Source organism: Ambystoma mexicanum, chromosome 6p, assembly GCF_040938575.1.
Source record: "Ambystoma mexicanum isolate Mex_15411 chromosome 6p, UKY_AmexF1_1, whole genome shotgun sequence".
NCBI classification, from domain to species: Eukaryota; Metazoa; Chordata; class Amphibia; order Caudata; family Ambystomatidae; genus Ambystoma; species Ambystoma mexicanum.
This window is the reverse complement of record NC_090935.1, coordinates 1,118,339,756-1,118,364,403: the sequence shown is the minus strand read 5'-3', so window position 1 is coordinate 1,118,364,403 and position 24,648 is coordinate 1,118,339,756. Positions and strand designations below refer to the sequence as shown.

The 24,648-nt window shown below is 45.0% G+C and overlaps 1 protein-coding gene across 3 annotated transcripts in view; it reads left to right on the top strand.

The window, feature by feature from the left end:
- The window catches only part of CDC37L1 (cell division cycle 37 like 1, HSP90 cochaperone), a 469,554-nt gene that overhangs the window by 142,621 nt on the left and 302,285 nt on the right, over window positions 1-24,648 (top strand). For all 3 annotated transcript variants that reach the window (XM_069625725.1, XM_069625726.1, XM_069625727.1), the window contains exon 3: window positions 10,516-10,609. In XM_069625725.1, the coding sequence (XP_069481826.1) occupies window positions 10,516-10,609 (94 nt within the window). The remainder of the gene's footprint in view (window positions 1-10,515; window positions 10,610-24,648) is intronic.

The window sequence follows — 24,648 nt, the reverse complement described above, 5'->3', positions numbered from 1 at the left end:
AGGTGGGCCTGGTCTCTGGGAGGTACGTTTCATTGGAGTGAGGTGAATGAGGGTGCCAGTGATCGAAGAGTTCAATGGAGGGGAGGTCCTTTCTGGAGTGAGAGTGCTGGGAGTCAGCTGTGGAGGGAATTGGCTAGGTCCGGGTTAATAGTGACTTTATTCCAGAGGGATTCTTTGGAGGTGGCAAACCGGAGAGCACGGATATGGGGGCATTGGGTGGTCAGGAGGGAGACGATCGCGGAGTGATCTGTCCAGATTAGGGGACTGGGGTGGGTGGATATAAGCTTTGTGGTGCAGAATATCGCATCTACGGTGTGTCCTGCGGTGTGAGTGGGGACGGATATGAGTTGTTTCAAGTTGAGGGCTTCTAGGTTATCCGTGAGTGAGCGGGTCATGGGGTCTGAGGTGGTGTCAAACCAGATATTGAAGTCTCCTAGTATGAGCAAAGGTTGCTGATTTAATTTGGTTGATAGTGCGTCACTCAGGGAATCTGCAAAGTTCCTGTTGTAGCCAGGGGGTCTGTATAAGAGTAGAAAGCTGTGGGAGGTGGATGGGGATTGTCATTTTACTAGCAATGATTCACAATCATCAGTGCTGGTGGCTAAAGCGTCTTTAAGTAGGAGTGGGGTTTGGTGTTTATGTAGGATGGCCAGCCCTCCTCCTCCTTCCTCTTCTGGGTCTGTTCTGAATGATCAGGTTGTACCCATGTGGGAAGGTCTCCTGTGCAATAGGTTCGTAATCGGTGAACCAGGTCTCTGTGATGAAGAGGATGTCTGGCTTTCATCTGCGATAAAGTCGAAGATGTTACATTTGTTTTTGGTGACAGACTTGGCATTGATGAGAATGCAAGAGAGCTGGTTTGGTTTTCCGGGGGAGGAGGTATTACGGGTAATGGTTGGGGTTGGAATGTGTGTTGCTGGAGAAGGAAGGTGAGAGAGTGGGCCTGAACGGGCTAGGGTTGCGAGGCAGGGGGTTTGGAGAGGTGTCAGGGCAAAGTATGGGGTGTACAAATGATGATACGGGAGCAGAAGGTGGGCAGATCAGGCTTGGTGGTTTTGGGGGGAGGGCAGTAGAGCTAGCACCGTGTTGGGGTCGGGTGGAGCGGTTTGGGTGGAGTAGAGGGGGGGCAAGGGTTGGGAACTAGGATGGAGCAGCGGAGAGGCGAGATGGCTGCTGAGGCTGCCAAGACCATAGCACTTTTGTGGTGCTCGTGCAGCCAGAGAGGTGTGGTTGTTAGTCGGGGGGGAGGGGTGTCGAGATTGGTGTGTTGCCAAGGGCAGCCCTTGCTGCACTTAGCGATGCAAAGTGTGAGTTTGAGGGGTGGGGGGAAGCAGTGTGGAAGAAGTGGGAGGTGGGAGAGAGGACGGGGCTGGGGAGTAGAGGAGGGAGGGATTGTCATGGTCATGAAGTCAGAGGCACAGGCATGCAGGGGTCGCATGCACAGGAGACCTGGGTGGACACTGTCCTGGTGTCTTTAGTGCCAGGCTCATGAAAAAAAGTAAACAAGAACATCCATTTAACACCAAAAAGCTTTTATTATGGACATAGCACTTCAGATGCATTAACCTTGAACATTCCATCCACTAAGCAGGATGCATTAACCTTGAACATTCCATCCATTAAGCAGCCCCAAGTGTATTCTTGGGTGTGGCTGCTAATTGATTGCCTTCGCACGTGCTCACTCTCTAGGTAAGACGGCCCTAATGGGTGTGCCCACGATCTCAGCTATATAAGCTGCCCCGATCCTCAAGACAGACGCTTCGCGTTATTCTGCACTTGCAAGCTGCATAACGCTCACAGTCGCCTGAGGTCAGACTTACCTCTGAAGATCCCGCTTCCTGGACATCCTGCTTCCTGCCAGCATACTTACCAACTGGGCAAAGCTGTTTTTACCTGTACATCTCTTCGGCGAACCAAGTATTCATCTTTACATTTTCAGGAACGCTGATATCTTCATCTTGGCACTGCAGCACGACACGCTCCATCGTCGACAGCAGCGCCTGCAAGGAAAAACAGAAGATAAGGTTAGACATTGATAAACAGTCAGTTTAAGGTTGCACTTCGCCATACTTTGCACTTTACATTAAACCATCACTTACCTGCTGTCCAACATTGCGGTAGCATACATCTTCCATCCGGCCGCTTCTCACAGCTGCACTGAGGCCGCATTTCCATCTAAGGGAAGAAAACAGAAGAGAGATATTATTGCGGGCATAAATAGGAGCAACATATAAAGACATCAAACAGAATGAACAGCATCACAAGAGCTCAAGAAAGACTTACCAATCATAAGGAGAAGCATAGTCGCAGCTGGACTGGATTAATCCTTATCAGGGATCAGTGAAAGAACTAGATCCCATTTGACGCGCCCCTGCCAGAAGTGGCAGGAGGGAGATCTTATCTTCCATAATTCACAGGTGAGCTTTATGGGCCGGCGTATGCTCACAGAAACCGTACTTTGGGGTGAAAGGTTCGAGAGGTACAACAATCAGATTGGCACACTCGCACATTCTTATCTCCACGCAGGAGCAGTACCACCGCTCACAGCTGTTCTACTGAGGGAGTGGCCTGAAGGGGGTGATTTGAGTTCACGGAGGGCTGCAACCGTGCCCCAACGCCTCCGCAGAGACCAGGTGAGCGTAACAGAATGCAAAGCCTCTAATACTCTCTGCCTCGGCGTTATGGAAACTTCAGAAACAGATCAGTTAGCCTTCTTACTTGGGGAATTACGGGCTGAAGTACATGCTTCAAGACAGGAAACCAATACATTACGGAGGGATCTTATTGTAACTCAAGAAAGAACTGACAAATTGGCAAAGCAAATGCTACAAGCACAAGCAGGACAGGTTCCACCGCCTGGAGTGACTCATTCTTCCACTCCACAACAATCAACACTGGTTCAGGTGGTTCTTCCAGGAACAGTGCCTCTAGCCCCTCCCGAACGCTTCATCGGTGACCCAAACAAGTCTGCTGTATTTATGAACCAATGTCGCCTTCATTTCTTGTGCAGACCAGTAGCCTTGCCTAATGACCAAGCCAAAGTGGCGTTTCTACTCTCGTATTTAGGAGGTAGCCCGGCAGACTGGTCTATACCTTTGGTAAATCAAGATGACACTTTACTCCGGAACTTGGGAATTTCCAAAATGAGCTGGAGAAATTGTTTGCCCGTCGTACTCGAGGACAAACTCTGGACAACGAGTTGTTGTCACTCAGACAAGGGAGTCCAGATCTATTAACCTATATTGCAACCTTCAATCGTCTCATAGCCCAGACCAACTGGCCAGAAGAGAAAAGGACTACACACTTTTACCAAGGGTTACGTGGAGAACCTAAGGATGTGTTGACGCAAGTGGTGAATCCCCCTGAGAGGTGTGCGGACTACATGACCTGACTGTGCAACTCGATCATAGGTTGCAGAATCGTAAAATGGATCGAGCTAGATCAGAGGGACGGTCAGTTTACGTACGACCTCGTGAGAATCTGACTAAACCACATGAACAGTCTGAGCCAATGCAAATTGGTGGATTACGAAAGTCCCCTTACCAAAGCAGAAAGGGGAAAAAAAAAAAAACAGCTTTGCTTATATTGTGGACAAGCAGGTCACTTCCTCCGTCACTGCCCGGTAAAACCACCCAAGAAAACGGTTGGGACAACAGACAAAACTGCTGAAGAAGAAGAACAGAACTCTGGAAACGCCAATGCCCGGCAAGTGTAGAGGTCCGCTTGTCGAGCAGGAAAAAGGAATCCGTACAGACCTCACATCTAGTCCTTCCAGTGCTTTTTGGTCAATCATAAGCAACCATCAAAAACGCATGCCTTGGAGGCATATATTGATTGTGGAACTGTGGGTAACTACATTGAGCAAGATTTCCCTCTCCGAATAGGCCTTCCTCTCCGACAGAAGCAGAAATCGGAAAACGTCACTGCTGTGGATGGTTCTCAGCTATCATCCAGCCCGGTGACACAATACCCCGAGAAAGTCAAGCTTCTGCGTCAGGAAGGGCATCAAGCGGACATTCCATTCGATCTCATCGATGCTCCTCAGTTCCAGATGATATTGGGAATGCCCTGGCTGGAGACCCACAATCCTAGGATTGACTGGCGAAAGCAGGTTCTGACATTTCCTCATGATTGTGCCGACACATGTTACAAAAAAGATGACTCCAATCTGAAACCGAAGAAAGGAATCGTGTTGGGTCTTATCAGCTCCTTACTGCTTGAATACCAAGATTACCAGGATGTCTTCAAAAAAGAGCAAGCCAACGTTCTGCCCCAGCACAGACCCTATGATTGTCAAATAGATCTTGTACCCCGAGCCCAGATCCTTTGTAGCTGACTTTACGCTCTGACAGAACAAGAAAATCAGCATCTTAGAACTTACCTGGCTCAGTACCTGGCGAACGGTTTCATTCGCCCATCCAAGTCATCTGCCTCCTGTCCCTTATTCTTTGTGCCTAAAAAGGAGAGGAACTTGAGAACTTGCATCGACTATAGAGCCATCAATCAGATCACAGTAAAACATTGATATCCTTTACCACTTATACCAGAGCTCCTGGACCAAGTGAAACATGCTCAGATCTACACAAAACTGAATTTAAGAGGCGCATACCATCTTGTAAGAGTAAAAGGAGACGAGTGGAAAACGGCCTTCTGCACGAAGTACGGCCTCTTTGAATACCAAGTCATGCCCTTCGGGCTATGCAATGCCTCCGCAGCGTTCCAATTCTTTATGAATGATGTACTCCGTGTACTACTGGACGTTTGCGCTCTTGTTTACATTGACAACATTCTTATCTACTCAAATTCCATGGAAGAACATGTAGGCCATGCCCGGGCAGTCTTGGAGAAGCTTCGACAACACCAAATGTATGCCATGTTGGAAAAAATATTTTTCCATGTAACCGAGGTCTAGTTTCTCGGTTTAATGCTCGCACCACAAGGCATACATATGGATACACGAAAGGTGGATGCAATCCTCCAATGGCCCTCCCCAACATCCACGAGAGCAAAGCATGCTCGGATTTGCCAACTTTTACAGTCAGTTTATACCTGGGTTTTCACAAATTGTACATCCAATTACCTCCTTGTTAAAGAAAAATCAAAAGTTCCTTTGGTCGACGGAAGCCTTCCAGAAGTTGAAACTAGCTTTCACTACAGCACCAGTCCTTCGACACCCACGACCAGACCTACCTTACATAGTTGAGACAGATGCTTCAAAAATAGCCATGGGAGCAGTAGTGTCACAACGAGACCCTGAAACAGGACAACTACACCCCGTCGCATTCTGATCCCGCAAATTTTCAGCCCCCGAGTTGAACTACGCAATCACAGATAAGGAATTACTGGCGATTTAAATCAGCATTCAAGGCCTGGAGACATTACCTTCTTGGGGTGAGACATACGGTCACTGTCATCACGGACCACCGTAACTTGCAATACTTGAAAACCGCCAAAGCACAATCCTTGCGTGAACTTCGTTGGGCTCTCTTTTTCACGGAATACGATTTTATTATCACTTGTAGACCTGGAGTACGCAATGGGAAAGCAGACTCTCTGTCACGCATGAGTGTAGAAAAAGAGGCTTTTACAGCATCCGACCTTGTGGCCATAATTCCTGAGGAAAGGATTCAAACCAGAGTAGCTGCCTCCACTTGTGTGAATGACCAATTAACCAGTTTGCAAACTGCGATGGATCAATCAACACAACAGGAATGGCTGTTAAAAGGTGACCAGTACACCATTGAAGACAATCTACCGTATTTCCAAGGACGATTATATGACCAAGAACTGCAAAAGCAAATCAACACAAATTACCATGAATCATTAGTGGAAGGACACCCAGGAATAGCCAAAACTCAGGCTAAGGTAAAACAAAACTACTGGTGGCCAACCTGGCGAAAAGACATCACCCAATTTATTGAAACCTGCAGTGTGTGTGTGCACAACACAAGTCTCAGAAACAGAACCCCGCTGGCTTACTAGTACCGCCAGCACCTTGGCATACCCTGTTGATGGATTTAATCACGGATCTTCCACTCTGCAATGGATACAACACCATATTAATCATTGTGGATTTATTCTCCAAAATGGCCCATTTCATCCCTCTGAAGGGACTCCCAACTGCGTCAACTCTCGCTTCTGTGTTCCTAGAGTAAATTGTTTGATTGCATGGATTTCTATCAATACTAGTATCTGGTCACGGAACTCAATTTGTTTCTGCCTTTTGGAGAAAGTGTTGTACGATTGCCAAAATCGATCTCTGGTTGTCCACAAGCCATCACCCTCAAACTGATGGGCAAACTGAATGAACCAACCAAACTTTAGAGCAATATCTCAGGTCTATGTTGCAACAGTCCGAGGATTCTTGGAAAAATTTACTCTGGAAAGCTGAGTATGTATACAACAACTCAGTTCACACAAGCACAGGACAAACTCCATTCTACACTGTGCATGGAAGACACCCAAGGACATCGGTATTTGATCCACCCGATACCCTGGAAATGCCAGCCATAAAAAACTTGCATAAAACCATAATTCAGGTTCTTAAGGAGGCGACAGAGCATCTGACCAAGGCTAAGGAAAGACAAAAACTGTTTGCTGATCGACATCGTAAGGAAGCTCCCGCCTACCAGATTGGAGAAAAGGTGTGGTTAGCATCCAAATATATTCCGCTGAAGGGGCCAAGAGCTTTCCGCCCAAGATACCTGGGCCCCTATACTATAAAGTCCATAATCAATCCTGTCGCCATGAAATTGGAGTTACCATCTCGCATGAAGATTCACCCCGCATTTCATGTCTCTCTCCTCAAACCAATGAAATCCAATACACGGCTAAGTTCTCCGCCAGAGCCCGAAGTAATAGATGGAGAACCAGAATATGAAGTCAAATCCATCCTGGACTCCAAGGTGGTTCGATCAAAATTGTATTACTTAATTGACTGGAAAGGTTACGGACCTCAAGACCGAACTTGGGAACCCAGTGAACATGTCCATGCTCTGCGTTTAATCAGACAGTTCCTTCACAATAATCCCACCAAACCAGGACCGGGAGGAGAACCACCCTTGAGAGGGGCCTTGAGGGAAAGTGCTGTCATGGTCATGAAGTCAGGGGCACAGGCATGCAGGGGGCGCGTGCATAGGAGACCTGGGTGGACACTGTCCTGGCGCCTTTGGTGCCAGGCTCATGAACAAAAGTAAACAAGAACATCCATTTAACACCAAAAAGCTTTTATTATGGACATAGCACTTCAGCTGCATTAACCTTGAACATTCCACCCATTAAGCAGCCCCAAGTGTATTCTTGGGTGTGGCTGCTAATGGATTGCCTTCGCACATGCTCACTCTCTAGGAGTGGCAGGGTGTGGCTGGTAAGCTGGCCCTAATGGGCGTGCCCACGATCTCAGCTATATAAGCTGCCCGATCCTCAAGACAGACGCTTCGCGTTATTCTGCACTTGCAAGCAGCGAAACGCTCACCGTCGCCTGAGGTCAGACTTACCTCTGAAGATCCTGCTTCCTGGACATCCTGCTTCCTGCCAGCATACTTAACTGGGCGAAGCTGTTCTTACCTGTACATCTCTTCGGCGAACAAAGTATTCATCTTTACACTTTCCGGAACGCCGAAATCTTCATCTTGGCACCGCAGCACGACACGCTCCATCGTCGACAGCAGCGCCTGCAAGGAAACACAGAAGACGAGGTTAGACATCAAAAAAACAGTCCATTTAAGGTTGTGCTTCGCCATACTTTGCGCTTTTCCGTAAACCATCACTTACCTGCTGTCCAACATTGCGATAGCATCCATCTTCCAGCCGCGTCTCGCGTCTCACAGCTGCATTGAGGCCGCATTTCCATCTAAGGGAAGAAAACAGAAGAGAGACATTATTGCGGGCATAAATAGGAGCAACATATAAAGACATTAAACAGAATGAACAGCATAACAAGAGCTCAAGAAAGACTTACCAATCATAAGGAGAAGCGTAGTCGCAGCTGGACTGGATTAATCCTTATCAGGGATCAGTGAAAGAACTAGATCCCATTCAACGTGCCCCTGCCAGAAGTAGCAGGACAGAGAGCTTATCTTCCATAATTCACAGGTGAGCTTTATGGGCCGGCGTATGCTCACAGAAACTGTACTTTGGGGTGAAGGGTTCGAGAGGTACAACAATCACAGATGGGCGCACTTGCACACTCTTTCTCCACGCAGGAGCAGTACCACCGCTCACAGCTTTTCTACTGAGGGAGAGGCCTGAAGGGGGTGATTCGAGTTCAGGGAGGGCTGCAACCGTGCCCCAACAACTCCGCAGAGACCAGGTGAGCGTAACAGGGAGGTAGGGAGGCTGGAGGGGTCTATGCTTTCATTTCTGCCTCAGCGTGCTGCTCTGAGTTGAGAGGGGCGAAGGCTGCATTACAGTTGGGTGGTGTGTGTGGTTGGTTTTGGGATTTAGGGGAGCGTTTTACTTGTTGTGGAAAAGAGGATAAAGGGGGCTGCGTGTGCAGCTGGGGAGGAAATAGGGGTGGGCTGTTTGAGGAAGAGGGGAGAGCTTTGTTAGGTGGTTATTATGTAGGTTTCTGGAGCGCCAACGTGCCACTCTGAGCTAAGATGTATGACGCATGGTGCCTACAGCTGGGAAAGATGTGCCTAAAAGCAAAGCTCACCGCAATGCAAGGTGTACCTGGTATTTGAGACTCAGAATAGTGGGAACATGCCCCCAGGTTCTAGATACACAGTAGTGGGGAAAAAATAGCACCAAGTATTTATCATGGTTGACCATTTCCTCTTTTTTAATTCAAGATAAAAATTGGTGAAATGTCTAAAAATATATTTGTACCTTTTTTTTACACCATTGTGGTTTTCATCTCTCTTCTACAATGTAATCCCCTTTGGAATAGTAATACATTCTTGCAAATTAGATCTGATTAACTTTTGGGTTGGGTTAATTTTACACTCTAACTTTTGATATTTCTCATTGCTATAATACAAATTTTTGCCAGCTATATTTTTAGTGGCCTTTATACTTTGTAGGACAAGACATCCATGACGGTCTCCTTAAGCAAGTCCTTGAAAGAATCAAAACGCAAAGAGATTACGTTGTTTTCCTGACCATTTGAGAAAGATTCTAAACACACTATCCTTTGGATTATGAGTTACTGTATACCTAAGTGGATCATTATCCAAGGGTAAATCAGTCTTAGTACTCCTCTACCTTCTCCTCTTTTAACTGTCTGGCCATCCGTATTGATGCAAGAGCAAGTTTTTGATTGGGCGCATTTACTGTTTGTACTGTATTTTCAGATGGGAAATTGTATGCAACAGTGCAGTTGATCCATTCCTATAAACTCCTTATTTGAAGAACTGCTCCTCGTATTGGTTGCACCCTGTTCTAATCTGGTCCTGCTTTAAGAAATGCATTCATTCAAATGCAACATTTCTGTGTTTTTCGCTTGTTTCAGTACATTTTATCTATTGTTAGAGGCACATATCCTCTATATTTCACATTCATAGTTTGGCCATTTATTGATCTAGTTTGGGTTTCTATTATTTGCAATGATGGTCGCACGTTTTCCTAACTGTAAAAGAGTTATGTTTTTGGAGTTGGTCATCCCGTAATCTTCAGCCCCTCCTTTCCAAATTAACAACAAACCTTAACAATGAAAATAAGACATTTGAAGTATTTGTACTACAGATCTTCTTACTATAAAGAATAAACCGCACTGCTCCCCCACTTCGGTCTATTCATCATTTGAATGCATGAAATGGACTATAAAATGTCCCCCTCCCTATGCCCTCAGCACCTCTATTTCTAGAGGTGGAGATGAACTGGTAAATGCAAGTGTACCGTCAAACTAGAGTGTTCAGCTTGCTAAACAAAGATCCAAACCACAGCAGGCACAAGATCCATATTTGGTGTCCTGCTACTCTACCCACACCCCACAACACAAAACCCCTACCTATTGCCAATTTTTTAAATGACTTATGACTAATGTATGTCTGATTTATTGGTTATCCTCCATATTAGTTGCTTTAACCCTCAACCTTCAGAAGCAGAATTATTTTGTAACATTTAATGAACATTTGTCATGCCTTTCAGACCTCAAGTTTTTGCAGTGTCATCAGTCTAAAACTGGCCCGTTGCCTTCCTGCCTCTGTCCCCCATTGTTATGATTGCAGTTCAGTGCAAACCAGTATGTCTGTGCCACCTAGCACCTGCTACCACAGAGTATCACCTACAATCTGACATTTTATTGAGGGTGGAAAAATGTAATTCTGTACTGTTTTCTTTTTTTAACAAAAAAAGCCCTTTGTAGCCCTTTGTAGCACTGTGTGAGCTGGTGAGTAGTATATACTTTTAGTTTGAGTGGTTGTGGGTAGGGGTAGAAACCCGGTCTTGTGCAGTGCAAACATTAATTTGTTCTTGACACCGTAGCAGAGCAGAGATTGCATCTCATTGAGAAAATCTAGTATTGTGTTCCCAACTGGGTTTTCACCCCCTAAACTGTTTCTCTCTCTTTAACAGAGTTTTATCAATCTGGGTAAAGGTAACCAGATAAATGAGGAAGATAAAGCAAAACCCTTTATACAGAAATACGAGGGCAAAATTCGACATTTTGGTGAGTAACTGATCCCATAAATGCCATAGTTTGCCATTAAAACACTGTTTGTGTGCTTATCGGAATAGTTTGCCAGCAACCTTCTATTAGTAAAGGAGGACAGGAGATTGCATGTGTTGACTCAGTTTAGAGGTCAAACGTAATGGTTCCGAGCAATGGAACAAACTGGTAACCTTTGCTGTAAATGGTTAGCCAAGTGCAGGCAGAGTTATATGGTTGAAGTAATCACACCACACAATAGCCAACATAATTTACCCATTTGTTTATTTCAATTTATTTTACTTGGCCCCATTTCAGAGCGCTTGTTACAAATACATATATTGTTTAAGTATGCATTGATGGGTGTGGTGGCCACTACTATAACAGTTTCTGCAGTGTGTGTTTCATGTGCTACAGGAGAACGTTACTGTGGAGTCTTTCTACAGTGTCTATTCAAACAAGGAGGATGCCAATCCCATCAAATCTCCACACACGGCGGAGTGCAGTGGTGCAGCAGTGTGCTGCTGTGTGGTGTGTGTTTCGTGTGGCAGGAGAATGTTACTGTGGAGTCTTTCTACAGTGTCCATTGAAATGAGGAGGTTGCCAATCCCATGAAATCTCCACAGACTGCGGAGCGCATCGGTGTGCTGCAGTGTGTTTCATGTGGCTGCAGGAGAACGTTACTGTGGAGTCTTGCTGTCAAGGAGAAGCCAAAGTAAATCTGAACCAAAGCCCAAGTGCCAAGAGAAAGACACCAGTGTGGCCAAGAGAGCTTAAGGTTATCAGTTGCGTGACCTGTAAAGGGTGGACAGTGTGGTCCGACAACTGCACCTATACCAAGGATACCCTGTCTGGAAAAAGCTAAAGAAAGTCAAGATAAATAATTTCCACTTGTGAATTATTGAAATGTGAAACTTGCAGTCTTTAAACAACTGATGGCAAGTCCAAAAAGTAATTTGGTTAGCTGCGGTCCAGTTGTCTGCAAATTGTGATATCCTGATATTGAGACTGCCCAATGCTTGAAGAGTTGTATAATTGAAGGACTGATTCCAATTTGCGCCAACAGAAGAAATTTACCAAGTTTACAAAGATGTTATTTTATACATTTATTTCAAGATGATTCAAAATACAGAATGTGTCATACATTTCTGAAAGTGCTCAAAGTCCTCGACACGTGTTTCTCCACTTAGTATATAGTGGTCCATCAAGAGCTTTACTCAAAATGATTATAGATTTATAACAAAAGAAAAGAAAAAATTGCTGTTTCCCATTGCAAACATTTCAGAAAAAATAAGTTTAAAATTGTCAGATTTTTACAGTCATGTGTGAATTCTATAGCATTACTCACTGTATTGTGATAATAACATGAAGGATGGTTCCCCTTCTCAATTATGTAGACACAAATTTCATAGAGAATCTTTCAAGTCCTTATTGAGGTCCACAGTTGTCCTAAAAATTAAAGGAGAGCTGTGTTTATTGTTCAGAGCAAGTTGCTGTAGAGACAATCTAGATTAAGTAGTGCTTGAGTTAAAGCAAAACTAGGTTGTGGAGTGAAGGAAAAGGCTGCAGAGGTATTGTAGCAGCTATGCTGTTTAACAGATTTCTGTGAGAAGCGCTTGGAATACGATGGTCCCAAATTTTGCTTTTTCAGTGTATTTAGTGCCGCAATTTAAAATGGGCACCGATTTAGCGTGAAGGCGTGATAACACTGCTGCGTGTGCGCACACGATTGCGTCATCACACTGACTTGGGGATGTCGGCCGTCTTGCATTGGGCTAAACGGGGTGCATACTTAAATGCAGGTGATTCCTAAACAAAGAATTATAAAAACGGTTTGCAAACCGAATGCAATTACTTTAAATGTATGAATAGCATTTCAGACATCATTTTAATAGGTGTCAGTATTTTCAGAATCCTAAAGTGAATTGGGGCAATTCAATGTGCCGCTAATATAAGTGTATCAAATTTAAGACACTACTATGATGACATGCAAGATGGTTAACTAGTGCACCCCCATTAAGCAAACAGTGTTAAACCGATGACAAAAGGGGATAGTCAAACTAAAGCTAATGTGAGAAACCTGACCTGATAAGGTCACAGGTAATGGCTCATCTCTGAATCACAATTAAGGCCCGCATTACATGTGTCCATAACGTTTATCCAAAAAGCTTCTCTGCGTCTGAGAAGCAGTTCCTTGTTGCCTCCTCTTGGAGGCATAGATAATTTGTCAATACCAAAGAATGAAATTGTACAACATTGTCCTGACGATGTTCCGTCACAAGATGGTAGGCAAATGATTGTTTTAAATCAGCATTTTTAATAGCTCTCAAATGTTCAATGATCCTTGTTTTTATGGGCGTAGTGGGCTTCCTATGTATAGTTTGTCGCATACACATGTGATGCCCTAGATAACGTACTTGGTGTTGCAATTGATGAAATGCATGATCTTGCGTGTAGTTCCATCTGGGAGCAGTATTGATTTCTTGCCGTTTTCCGATTGTGAACATATGGTGCATTTTCCACATTTTAAATTGCCATGCAAATTTTGTTGCTTCCTTATTTCATGTAAACTGGCTTAATGTTTCTTGAGATGAAAAGGAGAAGGACTGATTATGTTCTTAATGTTTCTGGCTCTGCAAAAGGTGATTGTCGGTTTTTGGTCAATATGTTGCCTTAGATCTGGATCAAGTTGCAGAATGGCCCAATGTTTGGTAAGATGTTTTTTCACTAGGTAAGCATTGGACCTATACGTTGTGATGAATCTTGTTTTGATGGCTGGTACTTCTGTAGAGTTATTGATCTTGGTGGACAGGAGTTCAGCTTTGCTTCGTAATTTGGTTTTTCCCAGTGCATTTTGAATATTTTTTTGTCATAGCCCCTTGCTATGAACTTTTAAATGCTTCTTGCTGTGTTTCTCAAATTCTGTATTTTCAGTACAGTTTCTTTTAATACGTAAAAGTACACCACAAGGGATCCTTCTGATGATGTGGCATGGGCGATTGCTGGCAGCATGAAGTATGCTGTTGCCAGCCGTAGGTTTAAGGTAAAGTGTTGTCTGAATTGTAAGATTTTCTACGCATAGTTCAAGATTCAAAAAGGTGAGGTTTGTTGTACTTTCGTCCACGGTCAGTTGTAAGTTGTTATTTTGGTTTAGATACTTCACTTAGTCTAAGAGAGATTGTTTATCACCATCCCAGATGATGAGGATATCATCAGTGTAGCGCCTCCAGTAGGCTATTTGATTTTTAGTCGTGAAAGCAGGATGTTGCCATGCGAATTCTGGCTCAAAATGTGTAACGCTCACCTGATTCCCGCAGAGGCGCCGGTCTTGACTGGGTGAATGCCGTATCTTCAAAGGTGATGTGTAACACACGGTTGGCTCTTTGGGCTGGACCTCTGTGCACTGTATGTCTGACTCGAAGAGTAAGATGTCTGCAGATAGAAAATATGGGATTAATGAACTGGGGTTATTGGGTGCCTCTCTCCTCTTCCCTTTCTCTTCTCCTGTAGAACCCCAAAGGTTAACGCCCTCACCTTAGGTAAGTGAACGCCGAGCTCTCCATCTGCCTCGGGGCAGGGTGCCGTAACCAGTTTCTTCACTGGATAAGGGTGCAGGCCTCTTGACCTCAGAGGACTGCTGTCCGTCGTTAACTGCACGAACGGTAAGTTCTGGGCACTTCAAATGTCTTAAAAGTCTTTTGTAATGATATCTCTTGTTTTGCAGGGTTCCGGCGATGGCGGGCTGATGAGAGTTGAGGATCGAACCCGCGTGAGGAATAGAAGCGCCTGGAAGCACGTAAGTAAGCGCTTGTAGCCTGCTTCACGATGCGCACTAACTGTCCCTTTTATCTTGCAGGTACAAGTTCGGAGCTTTAGAGAAGCTGAAGGGTGCTGGAATACCCACTGGATTCGGCGTGGGAAGGAGTAATGGCACGTGAGTAATAAAGTTGCCCAATGTCTTTAAACGCACCTTCTTTTGTCTTTCAGATGTGGGATGCAGCGCCGAAGGCCTCCGGAGCGTGCGAAGAGCTGGTAAGCTTTTGTCTTTCAGATGCCGGAATGCAGTGCGAAGACCTCCGGAGCATGCGAAGAGTAGGTAAGCCTTTGTCTTTCAGATGCCAGAATGCAGCGCGAGGCGTTGGTGACAGCCGATGGACCAGGTAAGAGATGCGCTGCCACTGAAGACCGTAGTGCTAACCTGTTCTTTCTTTGTCTTTACAGGTGCTGCTGAAGACTGGATTCCAGGATGGTAAGCCTTTGTTCCCTTAGGCCCAGGATCAGAAGCAGAAGACACGATGAGCGTTCTGCTGCAGAGAATGCAGAATAACACAAAGCAAGATTCATCCATCGGGTGTGGTTTAAATAGCCTCCTGTAGTGCTTAGGTGTCTCCTTCCACAGCCACGCCTAGGTAAGAAAAGAGTTCCTGCTTTCCAGAAGAGTTCCAGTGTTCTGAACCTAGGGAGTGGCTCCTGTCCCACCCAACAGGAAAAGTAGTCCCAAACAGAAGAGGATCAGGGGTTCAACTGGCAGGTAAGTAAGCAGCATGGTCTGCTGCAGGTAAGTCCACCCAAGCATTATGAGCCCGGCGCTTCCAGCGCTGGGACTGGGCATCTTTATGAGCCTGGTGCCACTGGCGCCAGGACAGGGTCCAAAGGTCCCAATTGGGACTGGCTGGCACTCGGAACCGGGGTTATTGGTCTGCTTCCAAGGGAGTCGGGCAAGTCCTGATCTTTTGGAAGCAGAGATCATGACAGCACCCCCCCCCCCTCAAGGCCCCTCCCAAACCGGGCTTCTCCGGGGGTTTGGGCTTGTTAGGAAATGTTCGATGAAATCTTTTGATTAGACGAGGCGCGTGGACATATTCTGCAGGTTCCCAGGATCTTTCTTGGGGACCGTAGCCTTTCCAGTCAATCAGGTAAAATAGTTTAGATTTGGAGATCTTGGAATCCAGGATGCTTTTGACTTCAAACTCGAGTTCTCCATCAACTAGAATAGGTTTTGGAGATGTAGTTAGTCGGGTTTGAGGTTGCACGGGTTTTAATAGAGAGACGTGGAAGACCGGATGTATCTTCATGTGAGGGGGCAAGTCCAACTTGACCGCTACTGGATTTACTATGGTAGTGATGGAATAGGGACCAAGGTATCTTGGGTTGAATGTGCGTGGTCCTTTTAGAGGTAGATATTTGGTGGATAACCAGACTTGATCTCCTACTTGATATTGGGGGGCTTCCTTCCGATGTTGGTCTGCTCCTTTCTTGTATTGTTCTTTAGCCCTTTGAATGTGAGAAACGGCTTCCTTAAAGGCTTGGGTGATTGTAGAATGCAGGTGGTCTACTGCTGGTGTTCCAAGATCTTGGAGTGGATCCAACTCCGAGGTTCGAGGGTGACTACCGTATAAAAGAAAAAACGGGGTCTTCCCAGTTCCCGAGTGGACAGAGTTATTGTAGGCATATTCGGCTATCCAAAGTATATCTTTCCAAGTTTTTTCAGTGTGTTGTAGCATGCAGCGCAAATACTGTTCCAGAGTTTGATTGGTCCTCTCGGTTTGTCCGTCGGTTTGAGGGTGGTGGCTGGTCGAAAGTCTCACATCAATTTGAGCCGACCGACAGCAACTTCGCCAAAAATGAGAAATAAATTGACTACCTCGATCCGAAATTAGAACTGAAGGAAAACCGTGCAGTCGGACGATGTTTTCGAGAAATTCTCGGGCCAGAGTTGCTGCTGTTGGTAAGCCTTTGAGTGGAATGAAATGCGCCATCTTGGAGAATAGGTCCACGATTACTAGGATCGTATTGTATCCGGAGCATGGAGGTAGATCGGTGATGAAGTCCATAGAAAGCGTATGCCAAGGGCGAGGGGGATGTCAATAGGGCGTAAGAGGCCGGCTGGTTTTTCCTTTTGACTCTTGTTTTGGGCGCATACTCCACAGGACATTATAAAGTCTGATATCTTTTTTCCAAGACGGCCACCAGAAGTAGCGCTTGATCTTTTCCGAGGTCTTGGTCATACCGGGATGTCCTTCCATTAAAGAATCGTGATAACAAGAGATTACCTTTTTCTGTAAATCTGTGCTGGGCAGGTATAACCGTTCTTGGAAATATAATAGGTTGTCCTTCACCGTAAAGTCCTTTCCCTGCAGATGCCAATTCTGTATGTCTGCTGGAGTTACCAGTAGCCTGGCTTTATCCTTAACTTCCTCTATGGATTGTGTGGCGATTACACCTAGAATTCTTTGTTCGGGAATGATAGGTACAGGTTTAGGATTGATCAAATGTTCTTCCACTCCCATCCGAGAAAGGGCATCAGCTTTACCGTTTTTTGTACCAGGTCGATAGGTAATTATGAAGTCAAACTCGGCAAAGAATAGTGCCCAACGGAGTTGCCTAGAGGATTGAGCTTTTGCGGTTTTCAAATATTGCAGGTTTCGGTGATCTGTAATCACAGTAACGGTGTGTCGGGCCCCCAGAAGATAATGCCGCCAAGCCTTAAAGGCGGACTTGATAGCTAGAAGTTCCTTATCAGTGATAGTGTAATTGATTTCAGGAGGCGAGAATTTGCGGGACCAAAATGCCACGGGATGCAACTGATTGGTTACTGGGTCCTTTTGTGATAGAACTGCCCCCATGGCAAGGCTCGAAGCATCAGTTTCAACGATGTAGGGGAGTTCTGGGCGAGGATGTTTTAAGATAGGTGCAGAGAGAAATCTAGTCTTCAAATTCTGGAAAGCTTGTTCCGCCTCGGTAGACCATTCAAAACGTTTGTTTTTCTTTAACAAGGCGGTGATGGGCTGGACTATTCGAGAGAATTCGGGGATAAACCTGCGGTAAAAGTTAGCGAAGCCTAACCTGCTTTGAACACCTTTTACGGAGGATGGCGATGGCCATTTGAGAATTGCATCGACCTTCTTTGAATCCATACGCACTCCGGTAGGTGATAATATGAATCCCAAGAATTCAACTTCAGTCACGTTGAAAACACATTTTTCCAACTTAGCGAAAAGTTTGTGTTGACGCAATCTCTCGAGGACCATTTTCACGTGTTTCCGATGTTCAGTTTCCGATGAAGAATAAACGAGGATGTCGTCAATGTAAACAACAACAACACACACATCTATGAGCTCTCTGAGGACATCGTTCATAAAATATTGAAAGGCGGCCGGGGCATTGCAAAGTCCGAAGGGCATGACCTGATATTCAAATAGCCCATACTTGGTGCGGAAGGCCATCTTCCATTCATCGCCCTCTTTTACTCGTACCAAGTGGTAGGCTCCTCTAAGATCCAGCTTTGTATATATGCATGTTTTTCTGACTTGGTCCAGGAGTTCAGGGATTAAAGGTAACGGATATCTATTCTTAACGGTGATCTGGTTCAGGGCGCGATAATCTATACAAGTTCTAAGGTCCCCTTCTTTTTTTGGAACGAAAAACAAAGCTGAGGAAGCAGGGGACTTGGAAGGACGAATAAACCCATTCGCTAGGTATTGATCCAGGTATTGTCGGAGGTGAAGATTCTCAGGCTCGGTGAGGGCATAAATTCTACTACAAGGAGGAGTAGATCCAGGTATCAGGTCTATCTGGCAGTCATAAGACCTATGAGGAGGTAGAGAGTTAGCCTGATCCTTCCGGAAAACATCTTGGAATTCTAGGTATTCAGGAGGTAACTGGGGAGCCTCTGAGGAAATTGCTGCCAGTGCAACACCAGGTCGAGGGTGACAAGTAGAGACACATTCTGGAAACTGAACCGTTCTTGCTCGCCAATCGATCTGAGGATTGTGCTTCTCTAACCAAGGAATTCCTAGAATAATCTGGAACTGAGGGGCCTTGATCACATCGAACACGATCTTCTCATGGTGTCCATCTTGACTTACTAGCGTCACTTCTTGGGTGGTATGCGTTACTGGTCCGGAGGCTATCTCCGTACCATCCACCGTAGTAATGACGTCCTTTACAGCCTTTGGACAAAGAGTCAGATTCATCCTCAAAACCATTTCATGATCCACATAATTGCCGATGGCACTGCTGTCGACGTAAGATTCAATCGCATGTAATCGATCCGGATGTTCAGGGCTAATGAGGAGCATAGGTATCACAAAATGCGAGGTCACGGAACTGGTTTTAACGCTCGGCAAGAGGACCTCTATTCTTGTCGGGCGAGGTCGTTTCCCTGCTCAGAGTTTGTGACCCTGGTAACTGCAGCTCCTACTGCCTTCTTGGCAGGTTTCACCGGACAGTCTCGAAGAAAGTGCCCAGAGTTTCCGCAATAGAGGCATAATTGCAGCTGTTTTCTCCTTTCCCGCTCCTTTTGTGTTAGTGGTCCTTTCAGGCCCCCTATTTGCATGGGTTCCCCGGAGTCTACTCCTTTGGTAGGAGTTGGTGGCTTGGAAAATACTCGAGCATCAAACTTGGAACGATCGGCCTTCCTGTTCTGCAGTCTGTGGTCAATTTGAACGACTAAGTCAATATAGTCCGAACAGTCTTGCGGGGGATTCACTACTTGGGCTAACACATCTTTGAGCTCTCCACGTAGACCTCTATAAAACAGCGTAATCCTTTTGTCCTCAGGCCATCGAGTTTCCACTATCAGTCTGTTGAAAGACGCAATATAAGCCAAAAGGTCTTGATTACCCTGTCACAATGAAAGGAGCTCATTGTCCAAGGCCTGCCCCTGTGAATGTCTTGCAAACAGTTTTTCCATACTGAGCTGAAAAGCTTGAAAATCATGGAGAACTGGATCATCTTGATTAACTAGAGGGATCGACCAGTCTGCCGCATTGCCACTAAGGTACGAAAGCACGAAAGCTACCTTAGCTTGATCAGTTGGAAAGGCTGCTGGCCGGCATAAGAAGTGCAACCGGCACTGATTAATAAATACTGCAAACCTCTTTCGGTCACCAGAAAATCGTTCGGGCGGAGCCAGAGGTACATTCCCAGGTAGGTTGATCTGCACTGGGTTCGTAGAGGATGTTGAAGGAAGATTTGCCCCTGATGCGGGTAACAGAGTTTGTCCGGCTTGTGACTGTAGCAATTGTCTAGCGAGATCGTCTGTTCGCTCCTTGGAAATAATCAGTTCCCTTCTTAGAGCATTCGTTTCCTGGCGGGCTGCATGCACTTCTGCTCTTAGTTCCCCAAGTAACTGGGCTAGCTGGTCGGTATCCGAGGTTTCCATAGCGCCTGGGTGGGAGTTTTGCGGTGGGCTTTGTGTTCTGTAACGCTCACCTGATTCCCGCAGAGGCGCCGGTCTTGACTGGGTGAATGCCGTATCTTCAAAGGTGATGTGTAACACACGGTTGGCTCTTTGGGCTGGACCTCTGTGCACTGTATGTCTGACTCGAAGAGTAAGATGTCTGCAGATAGAAAATAGAAAATATGGGATTAATGAACTGGGGTTATTGGGTGCCTCTCTCCTCTTCCCTTTCTCTTCTCCTGTAGAACCCCAAAGGTTAACGCCCCCACCTTAGGTAAGTGAACGCCGAGCTCTCCATCTGCCTCGGGGCAGGGTGCCGTAACCAGTTTCTTCACTGGATAAGGGTGCAGGCCTCTTGACCTCAGAGGACTGCTGTCCGTCGTTAACTGCACGAACGGTAAGTTCTGGGCACTTCAAATGTCTTAAAAGTCTTTTGTAATGATATCTCTTGTTTTGCAGGGTTCCGGCGATGGCGGATGGCGGGCTGATGAGAGTTGAGGATCGAACCCGCGTGAGGAATAGAAGCGCCTGGAAGAATGTAAGTAAGCGCTTGTAGCCTGCTTCACGGTGCGCACTAACTGTCCCTTTTATCTTGCAGGTACAAGTTCGGAGCTTTAGAGAAGCTGAAGGGTGCTGGAATACCCACTGGATTCGGCGTGGGAAGGAGTAATGGCACGTGAGTAATAAAGTTGCCCAATGTCTTTAAACGCACTTTTTTTGTCTTTCAGATGCGGGATGCAGCGCGGAAGGCCTCCGGAGCGTGCAAAGGGCTGGTAAGCTTTTGTCTTTCAGATGCCGGAATGCAGTGCGAAGACCTCCGGAGCATGCGAAGAGTAGGTAAGCCTTTGTCTTTCAGATGCCAGAATGCAGCGCGAGGCGTTGGTGACAGCCGATGGACCAGGTAAGAGATGCGCTGCCACTGAAGACCGTAGTGCTAACCTGTTCTTTCTTTGTCTTTACAGGTGCTGCTGAAGACTGGATTCCAGGATGGTAAGCCTTTGTTCCCTTAGGCCCAGGATCAGAAGCAGAAGACACGATGAGCGTTCTGCTGCAGAGAATGCAGAATAACACAAAGCAAGATTCATCCATCGGGTGTGGTTTAAATAGCCTCCTGTAGTGCTTAGGTGTCTCCTTCCACAGCCACGCCTAGGTAAGAAAAGAGTTCCTGCTTTCCAGAAGAGTTCCAGTGTTCTGAACCTAGGGAGTGGCTCCTGTCCCACCCAACAGGAAAAGTAGTCCCAAACAGAAGAGGATCAGGGGTTCAACTGGCAGGTAAGTAAGCAGCATGGTCTGCTGCAGGTAAATCCACCCAAGCATTATGAGCCCGGCGCTTCCAGCGCTGGGACTGGGCATCTTTATGAGCCTGGTGCCACTGGCGCCAGGACAGGGTCCAAAAGGTCCCAATTGGGACTGGCTGGCACTCGGAACCGGGGTTATGGGTCTGCTTCCAAGGGAGTCGGGCAAGTCCTGATCTTTTGGAAGCAGAGATCATGACAAAATGGCCCATGTATAGGTTTGCATAGATTGGGGCAGATTTCGCACCCATAGCTGTTCCCTTTTTTTGGCGCTACAATTGGTTATTAAAGGTGAATATATTGCTACTGAGAGTGACATGGAGCATCTCAATTAGCATAAAGTTTTGTGAGTGATACGACACTGATCTGGATTTCAGAAAATGTGGTGTTTCGATTCCTTTCTCGTGTAAGATGCTAGTCTGTAATTATTTCCCAGGTGATGTGTTCCAATTGTTGAAATACATGTTTTATATCCTGGATGTACGATGCTACGCCTGATGCTAGCGGTTGAAAGATGGAGATCTATGTATTGAGAAATTGTTTCTGTCAATGAGCCAATGCTATTGATGATAGGTATGCAAGGTGGCAAGGTGTGAAACATCTTAAGAATATTTGGAATGAAATATATTGTTGCCAATATTGGGTGTGGATTATTCATGAATTGATATTCATCTTCTGTAAGTAGTCCAATTTGAAGCCAGTTTTGGCCCAAGTTGTGCCACTCTTCCAAAAGGCCAGGTATAGGATTTGATGCAAGCTTCTCATAACAATTGGTGTCATTAAGATGTAATTCTGCATATCTTATGTCGTCACTGGTATTCATAAGGACAATTTTGCCTCCCTCACCAGCCATTTTGGTGCTGATTCTTTTTTATCGTTACAGAGTTCATTCGGGGCTTGTCGTTCTTTAAGGGTCAAATTGTGTTTGTACTTTGGTTTTGTTGCCGACAGATAGGTTTCTCTTAGATCCAGAGGTCAATAACATTGTCCTGTGAAAGATTTGGGATAAACTTGGATTTGGATTTGAGTGTGGTTTCTTCGGATAAATTCATTGGGATGTGAAGATATTCACAGAAACTTTCTATTGTGTGGTGGTCTGCCTCTTGTAAATTGAGGAGCATAAAAAGATTTGGGATAAACTTGGATTTGGATTTGAGTGTGGTTTCTTCGGATAAATTCATTGGGATGTGAAGATCTTCACAGAAACTTTCTATTGTGTGGTGGTCTGCCTCTTGTAAATTGAGGAGCATAATTGTATTCTCTGGATGTGATACTGTAAGTTCGGGGGAAGTTGTTTAAAGGTAGGCTCTTGGCTGATCTTGCTATTGGAAAAAATATTTTTTCAATTTTAATCGTCTACAAAATTTGAAAAGAAAGATTAGTTGTAAAAAAAAATAAAAAAATCCACAGGGTTTGATGGACTGAAAGAAAGACTGTTAAGGGCTGACAAAAGATCTTCAGTCAATGTTAAGTGTTTAGGGTTGACTACTAGGTCTACCTGTTTTAGGTTTTTCTTGATCTTGTTTGCATTCCTGCAGTATTTTTTCCTTGATTGTCGAGACTGCCCTTGCTCCTCCTGTGTGCTTTCCGCTTGTCCTGATATTTTGTTTTGTTTAATCTTGTGGGAGGGGGTCAAATTGCGATGTTTGGGGGTGAGTCCTAGCATTTCTGAATTTTTTGTATTCCTCTAAAAAAAAGGGAATTCCACTGGGGTTTCGATTGATGTTGTGATAATAGCTTGTTCAGTTTCACTTTCACTAGTGGACTCTGGGTCTGACGACAAAGGTGATTGTGTCGATGTTGTGACACGTGTTTGTGCTGTTTTGGCTTTATATCTTGTAATTCTGGGGTCTTGTAATTTTTGAAAGGTGTGGACCCTCTTGTATTTGTAGTCTAATTCATCACGTGTGCATTTTTTCTGCTTCTTAAGTTTGAGTTCTTTGGTGAAATTAACGAGATATACATCTAGAATTTTTGATAATTTTTGAAAGTAAGTTCCGGTAGGTTAAGTTCACCTATTCTGTCTTTGATTGTTTTGATTTCACATATGATCTTTTCATTAGTTTTCTGAGATTGGTTTATGATTTTGGTGATAATTTCTTTTGATGTGCTAACAAGGAGTTGTTCCCAATCTTTGAGAGCTTCTTTCGTGATGAGAAAGTTGTTTGCAGTAAAGAAAGGATTCAGCCTCGGTTGGGTGAGAAAGTATTGAAATATGAAAGTTGCAGTCTTTAAACAACCGATGGCAAGTCCAAAAGGAAATTTGGTTAGCTGTGGTCTGGCTGTCTGCAGATTGTGATATTTCTTTGTTTAGGAATCGCTTGCATTTAAGTATGCATCCCGTTTAGCCAAATGCAAGATGGCCGGCATCCCCAAGTCGGCGTGATGATGCGATCGTGTGCGCACATGCGGGCACGTCATCACGCCTTCACGCTAAATAGGCACCCATTTTGAATTGCGGCAAAAAATACCATTGTATTCTAAGCTCTTCTCACAAACCTCTGATAAGCAGCATAGCTGTTACAGTACCTCTGTAGCCTTTTCCTTTTTCTCCCCACAACCTAATTTTGTTTTAACTCAAGCACTACTTAATCTAACTCGGGGGCTGCACACATCTCTTAATTGCGCCACAAATGTATTTCAAAGTTTTGGACACTTAGTCGTAAAGAAAATACATTTATTGATGGCCCTTATTGATAACACGTGTTTCGGCACACTCCTAGTGCCTTCCTCAGATCAGGGCAATGTCTGTTTACTAAGTATTAATGATACAACATAAAATTGGAAATTTAGCAAATAGAAAATCATAAATGTTACAATTACAGAGGAGCACAAAGCATATTGAATTCATATGTTTCGCAAATTCCCCAAAACAAAAAATAAAAATACATGACAAATTGAGACATTCATTTATAAACATAAGCAACATGGATTAAATGCATAGACCCATTTGTAAACCAAACCAAAGTAGTTGACACATAACAGTCAGAAGTCGAAAAATCATTTGGAGGAGTGTGGAGGTGGGAGTGAGGGGTAGTTGAAAATATAAGAAAAAAAAGGAGAAATGGGAATATTTGAGTCAATAGTCGAAATCACGGAGTTGCATTGATTAACTTATTGGAAAGATCCCAAATGGGTAAATCTAGCTAACCCATCCACTGTTTTGACCGCTACAAATAACGTGATTGGTGGCTGAGTCCCATCAGACTCCAAACGTTTTCTAAAGGAACCGAAGTGAAACATCCGAGTCACTGCGCTGTATTCATACATTATTGTTCTATTCAAACATGCATTCGTGTGTACAATTTCCTCAAGTACGTATTTCGCCTGACATTAACATTGGTTTCCCTTCAAGATATCTAAACTGGCTCCCATTCCACTGTAGCGTTTCCGCACGGCAGTGCGATTTGAACGGTCTTCATGTTGTTACCCAAGTAAAATCACATTTTATCATTGTGTGCATTAACGATAAAGAGCTTATGCGGGTGAAGATATCAACTGAAGTTTTGAACGCGGACCCTTTGTTGATTGGTGCGTTATTGTGTGGGCTTAGCAGACCCCTAGGGCTTACCTGATAAGTT